Raw genomic sequence first — 11,295 nt, 5'->3', positions numbered from 1 at the left:
CTACCTCTTTAGGGGCATGACCTTAACACACACTCTTCTATTCGCCCTAAAAGTTGCACTCCTGTTATGGATGAACTGTCTTACTTGGCCTCCTCTTTCTTGCGCGAGAAAACGCGCTTGGCGTAGGGCAGTGTGGCCAGAGTAATGGGGAAGCGGACGATCTCGAGGAACTCGTTGACAATCACCGCGATAGCGATGTTGCCGTAGGTAGGGTCGAGACGGGCCGGGTCGATAAACTTGTCCAGGCCGATCTGCATGATAAAGTCGATGATGCTGGCACCTGATACGAGGCCCGTGTCCAGTGCCACGTAGATCGACACACCGGAGGCCAAGTAGAGCGACGTCCACCAGGCGAGGAAGGGAAGGCCGTATTGCTGCAACGTGCCCATGAACTTGTTGGGTTTCTTTGCATTCTCGGCCTTGAGCTTCTCCAGCTCCTCCTTGAGCGCCGCATTCTCCTCCATCAGCTCCTGGATCTGCTCCTTCTTACTCTTGGTATTATTATTGTGCAGAAGATTCTGGTCATCGTTGTCGCGGCCAGGGATGGAGGCAAACGTCTGGACCTGTAGACTCTTAGCAAACACGCTTTGCGAGCCAAAGCGGACACGGTAGGTCGCGGCCAGCGGCGAGAACGACGATGACGGGCGTGTCAGATGCAGCGCCATCATCGGTGATCGACAGCATTGCGTGGCGCTGCGGAACAGCGAGCGGATGGCGGCACTCTGCATCATAATGGTGGATGGATTAATGCGGAATAGCCACCGCACAAATGCGAATTGTACGGTACGCTTGAAACAAACACTCCCAAATGTAGCCCATCCACAGTAAATGTAAATCTGAACCAATTGGCGGTGACCCGGGTCACCAACTATTATTTGAGCAAAATCTGAAATATATATTTAATTTTAGCACCAGGTAATTAAGTACCATTTCTCGTTTGGACTGCGATCCTTTCACTGTTGGCTCAAATGAGCGACCCTCCTACCACAGAACGACGAGCTAACGGCACAGGTGGCTCGAGTCAGACTGCACCACGGAAGAAACAAAAGCCTCGGAATCGACTTACTGCATTTGAGCGTGCTACTTGGCACTGGGAAAGCTGAGCAGTAAAGCGCAAATCGTTGTCGTTAAAATATTTCTCGATTCCTGCCGAGTATTTAACTTACAATCCGGATGAATCAGCATTCAGCGAGAATAAGGACGAGTCATTACTACACCTTTGCCCGTCCAAACTGAGATTAGTTTCAAGCAAAGCGGACAATTTGTTTAGTGAAATATGAATATCAAGTTAAACAAAAATAATCAGCAAACAAAGCGAGAATAATTTCATCCAAAACAAGACAAGGAAAGGCGGCAGCCGTAGTATGGGTGGTGAAGACGTCTTGGCGCCAAAATGCGCGCGAAAGCCCGCGCACGAGGCTGAAGTAGCTCACTTCTCAATTCACCTGTTTGAGCGCAGATGCCCTCCCAACCCCTCCTCCGAAAGCACACACCGGCCGAGAAGCTTCGCGTTCTTTCTGCACATGATGCAGGACGCGCTGACTGGCTTCAGGTGGCCGAGTACAACGGCATTTCGCGAGCAGTGGCCTACCGCATTGTCGCCTCAGGACGCGTGGAGGATCTGCCACGCGGCGGTGCTCGGGGTAGCGTCGTCAAGATCGCAGAAGAGGCCAGGAACAAGCTCGAAGAGTACTTCAACGATAATTGCACATTTACGTTAGAAGCTATGCGTACGATGCTCTTTATGGACACAGGCATTAAAGTCTCCACCTCAACGATCAGCCGCCACTTGCTGGGCATGTTGTACACGGTAAAACAGACACGCATCGAGCCCATGACGTGCAACAATGACATCAACAAGACCAAACGCTCCAAGTTCGGGACAGCTCTGAAGGACCATCAAAAAGACGGTGACTGTATTATCTACTTAGATGAGACTAACTACAATGTGTATTGTAAGCGTGGTCGGGGACGCGCGCGTAAAGGAGAACGAGCTATACTGGTGATGCCACCGTCAAAAGGGGCCAACTTGCAAGTCCAGTGCGCGGTCAACTCAGCTATGGGTGTTGTACTCCATCGGCTGGAGAGGGGGAGTATTCGTATTGCCCAAAATACTGCCTTTATCGACGAGGTCTACCGTACAGTAAAGGCGTCTCCTGTCTTTCAAAGCAACTTTGCCGGTAAGAAGGTTGTTATCGTCCTGGATAATGCTCCTGCACATCGCCAAACAGAAGAGCGGGTGGAAGAGCACGCCGACCTGAAGCTACTACGCCTCGGCCCCTACTCTCCGATGTGCAACCCCATCGAGGGCTGTTTCTCCGTCCTAAAAGCACGGATCAAGGCGTATCTTGCTTTGTATCGCGAGGAGATTTGTGATCGAAGCAACATGGCGGATGATGACGGCAATCTTTTGACAATTAAGGAGCGTACCATGCGCTTCTTGGAGAAGGCGGCTGAAGCGAGTATCAAGTGCATCACCCCCACGTTGGTGGCGAATATGGAGTTGCACTGTTGAGATGCGGTGAATGCGGTGGAGAAGATGAACGACATGGTCTACGGTATCTAGGTCAGTACAGTAGATCGTCTCTTTTTGAATGAGAACAATCTCGGATTCATTGGTGCTTTTAATCACGAAAGAAGAAAAGTGCAATTAATAAAAACATGTTGTCCACTTTGTTTGAGATTATTCTCAGTTTGGACGGGCAACGGTGTAGTGACGCTTACAAAGGTGCAAGAAGTACGAAGAGAGAAGTAGCTGTAGGAGTGCAAGCAAAGCGACCAATTGGATGACCTCGGAAGCAACAAGCTCATACAACAAAATTCACATTTATCCTGCGCTTTCTGACACCCCGTCCACAAATACCAAGCAGCCTGCATATCGATGATTCGAATTCGGGCACTTCTAGCAGCACAGTGAAGACTAATGACCACGCATTCGACGCCAATAACAACAATCAGTATCGGCAACCTCAGATATTGAAGGCGACACCACATATTTTAAGAACGACATCATTTAGCTTAACTCGGACGTTGGATCGAAGCTGCAGTGCATCCAGAGCTGCAGCAAGGAAAGGATAGTCGGCATTGCCTGATTACAGAAACTTAAATAATGCATATGTTTTATGACACAATAGTTGAGTACCGGGTCATTGGTGTGACCCGGGTCACCGCCAACTGTTTCATATAGGAGCAAGTTGCTAGCAGCAACGTGTGCGTCAGCTATAGTCAATTGGTTCCAGAGTCTCTGGAGAGAAGGCAAAACGAATGTAGGGAAAGGAGGAGACGAATGGAAATTGTTCAGTGGGTACGACAACCGTCCAACGCTACGAGTCACTTTTGCCGCACAGAGTTGGCGCTAACTTACTACTAGTAGTACGTGCACTGTGCACAGTGTACTGCACAAGGGCAATTTAAATTATTTGAAATGGCGTCTGCCCGACGGTTGATTTCGCTGGAGGTGGCCAATGTACATGTAGTTGGTTTTAAATTAACGGTTTCACATGTCAGCATGTCCTGAGCGAACCGTGAGGAGATGGCGCTCAATGCTCATAGTCTAAGTAGTTAGCCCACTGAGGCGCCGCCATGAATGGAACATTTGGCAAGTAATCTTACGTTCGATCAGTCCAAAATGCTGCTTGGGAAGCGCCAAAAATGGAAGAAAACGCAGTCCCGCCATACTCAACACCAGTTGTTGTCGTCACCAACTGCTCGACCGTTTCAGAGGGATGGCATAGACTCTACCCCGGATTCCGTGCTTTAATGGGAAGACGAAGATATCAACTCGACTGAAAGACCGGAACGCGCCTCCCACTTCCAGCCGCTGACACCATCTCCAGGCCGACACTAATCAAAGCGCGTGCAAGCCCAAAGTCCATGACGGGCGCCACAGAAGTTTGCCGACGCGCTGGGGGGGTCTCGCCATCCTCGGCGAGCAATGGTAGCGTTTCCGGCGCCATGTCAGTGGTCGTTGCCGTCGAGAAGTCGCTGCTGCGCACACTGGCTTTTGTGCTCTATCAGCTGGATAGGAGCTGCGCAAAGTACTGCGCCTCGTCCATCCTGCAATGGTACATGCAGCTCCAGACGCAGCTCCCCGTTGCAGCAGTTAACTCGCTAAACAGAGTGGCCGACTCGGTCATTTCCCTCTCAGACGCACAGTTCACGGAATTCTGGCGATCACTCGTAGCCAAAGAGCTCGACGAGGTCTCGTGCAGAAGGCAACAGTTTCTTCGTCACCGACACAGGCATCACCACACTGAAAACGATACTTCCTCTGCCTCGACAGTTGACTGTGACGCGCACGAACAGGAACAGCATGTGGTTAAGCGGTTCTATCAGCATCTCTTACGCTTCTTCGCGGCTGAGCCATCGGACAAGGGACGAACACAGACGCCATGTACGTCTCCAGTTGATCTCGAGGATCCAAGCCACAGACAACCACACAGTGCACGACATCAATACCACGACACAGACTGCAATTCTATGAGTGACACTGACAGGACAGAGGATGACTTTGAGCCTGGCTGGGCCGTGGAGTACATGGAACAGGACTCGAATATCCCGTCCGAGATGTTTCGACGCATGACAGAGATGATGCACTCGAACGTCCCAGCTAATCTCTTCCGTGCCACCGTCACGCTCAGTGGCTGCGATGACGACGATCGGGATATGAACGACTTCATGGGCGCTGTCACCCCAGGGTCTTTTCCTCCAACGCCCATAACAAGAGACTTGCAGACTCGACGTATGAACCACTACACTATCACGGTGCTGGATCATGCTACACTTACGCTACGACTGCTGACTGAGGAAAACTGCAATAGTTAAAGAGTTGTGATTGATCTGGAAGCTTATGTATTGAAGAACAACGTATAGTACAAAATGATTCTTCTCGAAAGGGACAGCTTTGTTTGATACGTGTTCATCGTAGCAGACAACTGTGTCGTATCTTCCGAACTTACAGCAGCTTAATCACTTTTCACTTCCCAGCTAGCACGTTGCGTTCTTTTCGTCACCCCAACAGACATCCACACGAGTGTTGCTGCACCCAGAATTGCGAAAAGCATTGTCGTGGAACTCACAAGCCAAGCTGAAGGAAGGTAGCCGACTGGTGTGAGTACATCTAATACTGGAAGAGGAGATTTTGCTGCTAGACGAAGCCAGAGGCTGTCACTGTGATCAAATAAGCCCCATGTCTGTTGCCAAAATAAAAAGATAAGTTAGAACTTTACAGCAATTCTACGAGATAAACTCTTGCTTACCTGAAAGTGATTTTGTATATCTTCGTCATCTGTCGGCTCCAGTTTTCTCTTAGGTGAACGATCTCCATCTCCGCAATATAAGAAAATATCCGGAGCGATCACAAGTGCTTGGCGGTATAATTCGCTTTGTGACGGGGCTTGGTATCGAAAGTGAATCGGGAATTCAATGTGCATTTGGTTGGTGGATGGCCTTTGAATGCGTCAACAAATGATATGAGTTAATGTCACGACACTAAAAATAAAAGACACGAACATTGTAAACTCGAGACCAACGACATGCTGTGAAGAAACAGGAGACGGTCGCTCGATTTCAATGTGCTTCGTGAAGGACAGCAGTTTCAGCTCACTGAAGCGCTCCATTCTCTACACAGAAGGAACATAGTGAAAGTATTAGTATTAGCGTCATTCTAAATTGCCTCCCTTTCTTGAGGCTCACCCGAATCTCGTCCAAGTCGATATACGCAGTGTTTGAGATGGGCACACGCGCAAGGATCGATTTGTTGTCAGCATTTCCACTGCAGATTTTCGAGTCAAGGACCTTTACATCCAGTACGTATCGGCGATGAAACCCTTCTCCCGCGATAGCTGCTTGTAGTGAGGCTGCCACGTTTGTCTTTGGAGATCGTACTTCTAGAACAGATCGTGGAGATGACGGTGCAACGCGTTTTCCATCTCGCTGGAGCCAAGCGAGCTCGAGCTCGTCAACATCCAAGTCACTTCCAATGGATGTCACTACTAGCACGTCACTTCCACTCTGGTCGACTGCAAGAGCAGCTTTAAATGTTTCTTCGGAGCTCGACGGTGTAGCAATCCACGCTACCATATACTCTGCCTCGATAGTCGCAGAGTTTAAGCTGCGACGGAACGTCACCACTGCTAGTCTAGCCTCATCCTGGCTCTTTCGGAAGGGTAGCTGAGCTCCAAACAGAGCGCGCTCGGTCACCGACTTGCCAAAGCTAGCGAAACCTTCACTACTCCCACGTATAATCACATTGTAAAATGATGTACCATCACTCTGGGACGAGATAGGAAAGGACGAAGAGAAGCAGAGACTTGGCGATTCAGCATCAAGCGGGTTGCTTGTCTTCCATGTGTGGAATTTGCAAAAAGACTTGGCCAAGAAACCTGCAAAAAGAAATAGATACACGATGTTAAGGCACACCACAACCAAAGCCGCCACAATGTGTACCTTTCGACAAATATGGGAGAATTTCAAATGACGGTACGACGTTCTGCAAGAGTCCACGGACGTTATTCTCAATCCGTTCGTGGTGTGTCTCATTGATTGCACCCCAGCTGGCTTCTTCTCGAAGTTTGGCTCGCAAGTGGATACCGACAGCATTTATTCCATCGAATCGTGACGAGGTCGCCAGAAAGTGATCAAACGTCGAGCTCTGTGTATCTGTAGCGATACTCCACGTGATCTACGGCACCAACTGTTTGTCTACTGCATACAATAGCTTCCTTCAACTCAAGTTCATACCTCAAATGCTTCAACCAGGGGGTCAAGATGTATCTAACACGCACGCATACTAATATTAATAATTTTTTAGTGAAAAAAAACAACAAATTGTCACACCTTAGCCTTGGTATCAGTTTTCATATTGAAGGTTTTGAGAGTTCCTCCATGCGAGGTCTGGATGGCGGACGCGCCATCTGAAGGATTCACATAGAAAATGTCACTGCTGCTATTGCTCCGATCGCCTTGTTGTACAATACAACAGGCATATTTTTACCTGCGTTTACTGAGAGCGACACGACTGTATCGATATACTGAGGCCACACCGCGAAGGTTGCGTGACTGGCTGCCTCGACGCTCAGCCCGCCAGCAAAGATGCCCAGCAACGCAGTCCAGAGTCGCATTTTGAGAAATGATAGCAGCACACAATTCACAAAACATTTTAGCCAATGGGAAATGATTGCTTTAAATATTTACCCTGTGTAAAATGGGCTTGTATTGAAACCCATTTTTTATGCGCTGCATTTGTCTAATTTTATAAACTACGGTACTTCTTCAAAACCTTGTAGCTCAAGTACACTTCAGGGCGACAAAATTTATTCACTAGACCCCAAAACCAGTTACCTACCAATTGATGAGTTACTGTGGCAAATAAAACAATTCGGGAAAGTTCAAAAATATAACTGTGTATTTATTGTGCATTTCAATGCCTGATGCTCGATTTATAATAAACTGAAATCGTTTTATTAAATTGAGGTCTATAACTACAGTACTGCACCCTGTTTTCGCGGGGGTGGACCATAAATGATTTGCAAATACACCAGATTTATAGCTTACAAACAATAATCACATCCGGAAGTTTATCAAAGGTCCAAGGGCGCGATAACGGGGTGCAGTACTGTAGTACAAATCGATCTAGCTTCACTGGCTGATAAATCAAGCTACGGCAGCCAAATTGTCCGCTCGGGATCGCTCAACCACCAAATCCACATCGACATCCTGTAAATCGACCCTTTTTGCCGTTTCGAAATGGTAATTTGATCACACATACAACAAATCGATGCCTCCCTCTTCCCATCTCATTTTTACGCGTGGTTGTATGCTCCGATCATGCTCGATCTAGGCAATAAAACGGGCGGACATTCCATCTGCAAAGCATAATAACGTACTATTCACGCAATGACCAATTACGTCTGCCCTGAATGGAGCACCTTCCAAACCGTTTTAGATTCAGTATTACTAGCTGAAACACAGTAAATTGTCAGCAGCTACTTTGCTAGATCAAATGGTCACCAACCAATCTAATGGTTGGTAGACAGCGCTCTGACGGAAGCGTTGGACAACTTTACGAAATCTCATTCGAAAACCTACTGCAAATGGTTCGAAGTGCCACCCCCATTCCTGCTGCAGAGCTTCTGCGGCGTCTCGCCGCGGACAGCGCCTTAGTCCACAGCGATGTCGCCAAGAAGGCGGTGCTACAATGCTGCGTGTGGTCCACCCTTAAGAAAAAATTACGCAACGGCGAGCTGACGTCGGATGAGCTCGCTCGCAATGCTCGGGCCTCGTCGGATAGAGTGCTAGTGGAGAAACTTTTTTGGGCGCGTGTGCCTCCTGCGGAGAATCATGCACAGCACGCTCAAGTGGAGCGAGTCGTCGTTCGACTCGTTTGCTCGAACGTGCTTTGCATTAACAAGCTACCACACTGACATCAACCCACTCCGTGACAATGGCCGATTCTACAGGTCCGTGATGAAACGATACGCCTCGATGGCGGAGCGAGAGCGCTCAAGACGTGCAGCCATCCAGCGACGCTATCGTCGTCGCCGTGACGCACGCTTGGCTGCTGACCTAAACATCCGAACGAGGCTGTCGTTCTCGCCGTCGCTCTCGTCAGCGAACTCACAGTAGGATTTTGAGAAGACTTCGTCAGACAGTAAGCGTAGCGAGCTAATTGGTGACACGGTTTAATCGCAAATATACTGATGACTGAACAATACCTATCCATTAGAGCTCGCCATCGATGAGCTGATAGTTCAATACCTAATGCTCAAAAAGACAAGCTAATCATAATAGACTCGATCTATTGCAAACCAGAGCAGTAATTTAGTGAAATATCCACCACTTGGTTTTGTTATCTACTGCAGTCCAGGAATACAACGATAAAATTTGTTCAGGCTTGTACAGGATTATAATTTGGATTTTTCCAGAATCGGTAATTTACGAAGAATATAACTTACGCGGGGAAGACATTTGGCGTCCCATTTTATAAAACAAAGTGTGATTAAGAGGTGACGCCGGGGACGCAACAGGAAGCATGGGCGATGGCGCACCACATGAACGCGGCCACGGGGAAGGACCGGCTCGGCGCCGACAGTATCGCCCGACGCCCACGCAGCTCCCTACAGTGCTCCCGCGAGGACCTCACTCCGCATGTCTGCATAAACAAACTGGTGATCACATTAGCTTTTCTCTAGGGCTACATAAAATCAGCTCATTCTGAGTGTTGCGCTCTTCTCCAGATAAATCCTGCCGAGACCAGACATACGTCTTGACTTTAGCTTCTCCCTGTTTCTAACAAAATACTTCGAGACTACTGTCCACGGTAAGCGCAGAGCTTCAAGTGGAAATATTGAGTGCAGTTTTCTTACAGTAAATGAATGGGTGTCATGGCTTAGAGTGCGATTTGGTCTGTAGCTGTACAGATCGACAGCGTACAGTACAATGATTCAAACTACGGTACTTTACAAGTCGTATCGTAGTTAGAAATATCGTACCGTGATATGTAATGCCTAACATACTGAAAGTCATACAAAATAGATACAATGTCTCTATTTCCGAAAGCTACTTCAAATATTAGCTGTTTATTTTTAGCGTTGTTCTTTAGCGCGCAACCCTGACTACTGATTTGAAGCGAAAGATCAAATGACAGCGCCGAATCCACAGCAAGTTCTCCTGTGGCTCGTCGTAAAACTCGTGGTCTTCTCCACCTTCCTACCACATATCGAACACCCGGTGAGGGCGCGTGTCAGCGTAGGCGCAAAAAACGAAGCAGTGCTTTATGTGCCGCGCCCACGAAGCACCTACCACGTAAACACCTGGAGCCAGCTTCAGGTCTCAAAGCTCTTCGAAGCTTGTATGAAGTGATCCAGCTGGATATTTGCAAAGCCATTGTAAGCCAGCGGTGCGCGGCGCGATCGTAGCAAGGCTAAGAGTGTCTTTATAACACTCATCGACACCCCCCCCTCTAACGCTTTGTCCTTCTTCGCTGCATCACACTTTATCAGCTCGAATTCTTTGATCAATGCTAGGGGAACAATGCTAGGATCATCAGGAACGTGACAAGCAATGCGTAGGGTTTTGAAGAAGAATTTTCTATTTGCTAAGGCCTTGTGTATTGACGGAAACATTTTGTTGAACCGAGCGTACGTAGGCTGCCCGTACTGATCTTTGCACCTGTCGATCTGTCGCATCTCCTTGCCAAATCCATCCTCGAGTGGTATACCCCCCCCTAAACCCACGTTTCGCAGAGCCTGTGTTGTTCTTAATCGCACGATCACAATCGGTATGCCTCGTATGACTTGCCGGAGTTTGCTCATAGCCTCATCTCCCAAACAAGCCACGACTGTGTGCTTTTGGTTTTTGTGTCCATAAAATTTGTGCATGAAGGGGCGATACAGACAGCTCCGGCAATACGGCACCGAGTACAGTATAAGAGGAAAACAAATATCAAAGCGGTCTGATCCACTCCCAAATTATCCCACAATAAAATCAAGCCACATCTGCTTAAAGACTGTGATAGTATAAGAGAGACAAAAGAAATTGGCGTATTATAGGATAATAAATGCCACGTGGCCCACTTAAGAAATTCCCAGCAGTCGCGCAAACACTTTACTATCTACGAGAAAGCCGATCTCCCTCGGCACCACCTAGCCAACCCTAGCCTTAAACACTTCGCTTTCCAGCAGTGGATTGCCACATGCCTCAGGAAAAACATAGGCATGCCCAGGCTGGAGAATACACTGAACGAACTGCACACCCAAATGCAACATGAACATACATGTGACAGTGTGACGGGGTCACACAGCACCTTGCGCTAGAGGAAGTTATCTTCCGAGAGTATACAAACTCTCAGTGAACGGCAGCTCACAGGTCCCCTCTTTAATTAAAGAGAGCGAAGTGACCTAAATAAGGTAGATTGTAAACTGAGTATATTTATAGGTAGGTTAAGTTTGTGGTTAATACAAACTATCAGTTACCTATAGAAATGCAATGTCATTTAACCAATGGTTGGTTTTGAATGACCTTGGTACCTTGTACCAAATATCCCGGAGTATGACATGTCATACTCCTGAAGTGTGAAGTGTCACACTTCATGTAACCAGGGTACACTTAGTGCTACGTACCCCGTTACATCCTCCCCCACTTAGGTTCGGTTTACCGACCAATCAGAATGAAGAGATGTTCGTCACAAACTCTCATTCTCAAAGTCGAAAACCATCGACTCGGCCGCGCGAGCGCGGCGGAGGCTCACTTTACAGTTAGAGCCTCGAGCAGCAACCTGTGCGCTCTTCGTCAAGG

The 11,295-nt window shown here is 48.1% G+C and overlaps 3 protein-coding genes across 3 annotated transcripts; 1 reads left to right on the top strand and 2 right to left on the bottom strand.

The window, feature by feature from the left end:
- Positions 1–22: 22 nt before the first annotated feature.
- On the bottom strand, positions 23–761 carry PITG_02491 (uncharacterized protein; the record flags this gene model as incomplete). Its single annotated transcript, XM_002907369.1, has 1 exon — positions 23–761. One exon carries the CDS (start codon positions 729–731, stop codon positions 81–83), a length of 651 nt encoding a protein of 216 aa, XP_002907415.1.
- A 3,193-nt stretch (positions 762–3,954) lies between these two features.
- Positions 3,955–4,824, top strand: PITG_02490 (uncharacterized protein; the record flags this gene model as incomplete). The annotated part of the gene is made up of 2 exons (XM_002907368.1): positions 3,955–4,179; positions 4,306–4,824. The coding sequence occupies 2 exons, from the start codon at positions 3,955–3,957 to the stop codon at positions 4,822–4,824; spliced, it is 744 nt and encodes a 247-aa protein (XP_002907414.1).
- A 322-nt stretch (positions 4,825–5,146) lies between these two features.
- On the bottom strand, positions 5,147–7,121 carry PITG_02489 (uncharacterized protein; the record flags this gene model as incomplete). Its single annotated transcript, XM_002907367.1, has 4 exons — positions 5,147–5,192; positions 5,512–5,621; positions 5,695–6,383; positions 6,995–7,121. 4 exons carry the CDS (start codon positions 7,119–7,121, stop codon positions 5,147–5,149), a joined length of 972 nt encoding a protein of 323 aa, XP_002907413.1.
- Positions 7,122–11,295: the final 4,174 nt, after the last annotated feature.

This window comes from Phytophthora infestans, genomic scaffold (assembly GCF_000142945.1).
Source record: "Phytophthora infestans T30-4 supercont1.3 genomic scaffold, whole genome shotgun sequence".
NCBI classification, from domain to species: Eukaryota; Oomycota; class Peronosporomycetes; order Peronosporales; family Peronosporaceae; genus Phytophthora; species Phytophthora infestans.
This window is presented reverse-complemented; position numbering and strand designations above follow the sequence as displayed.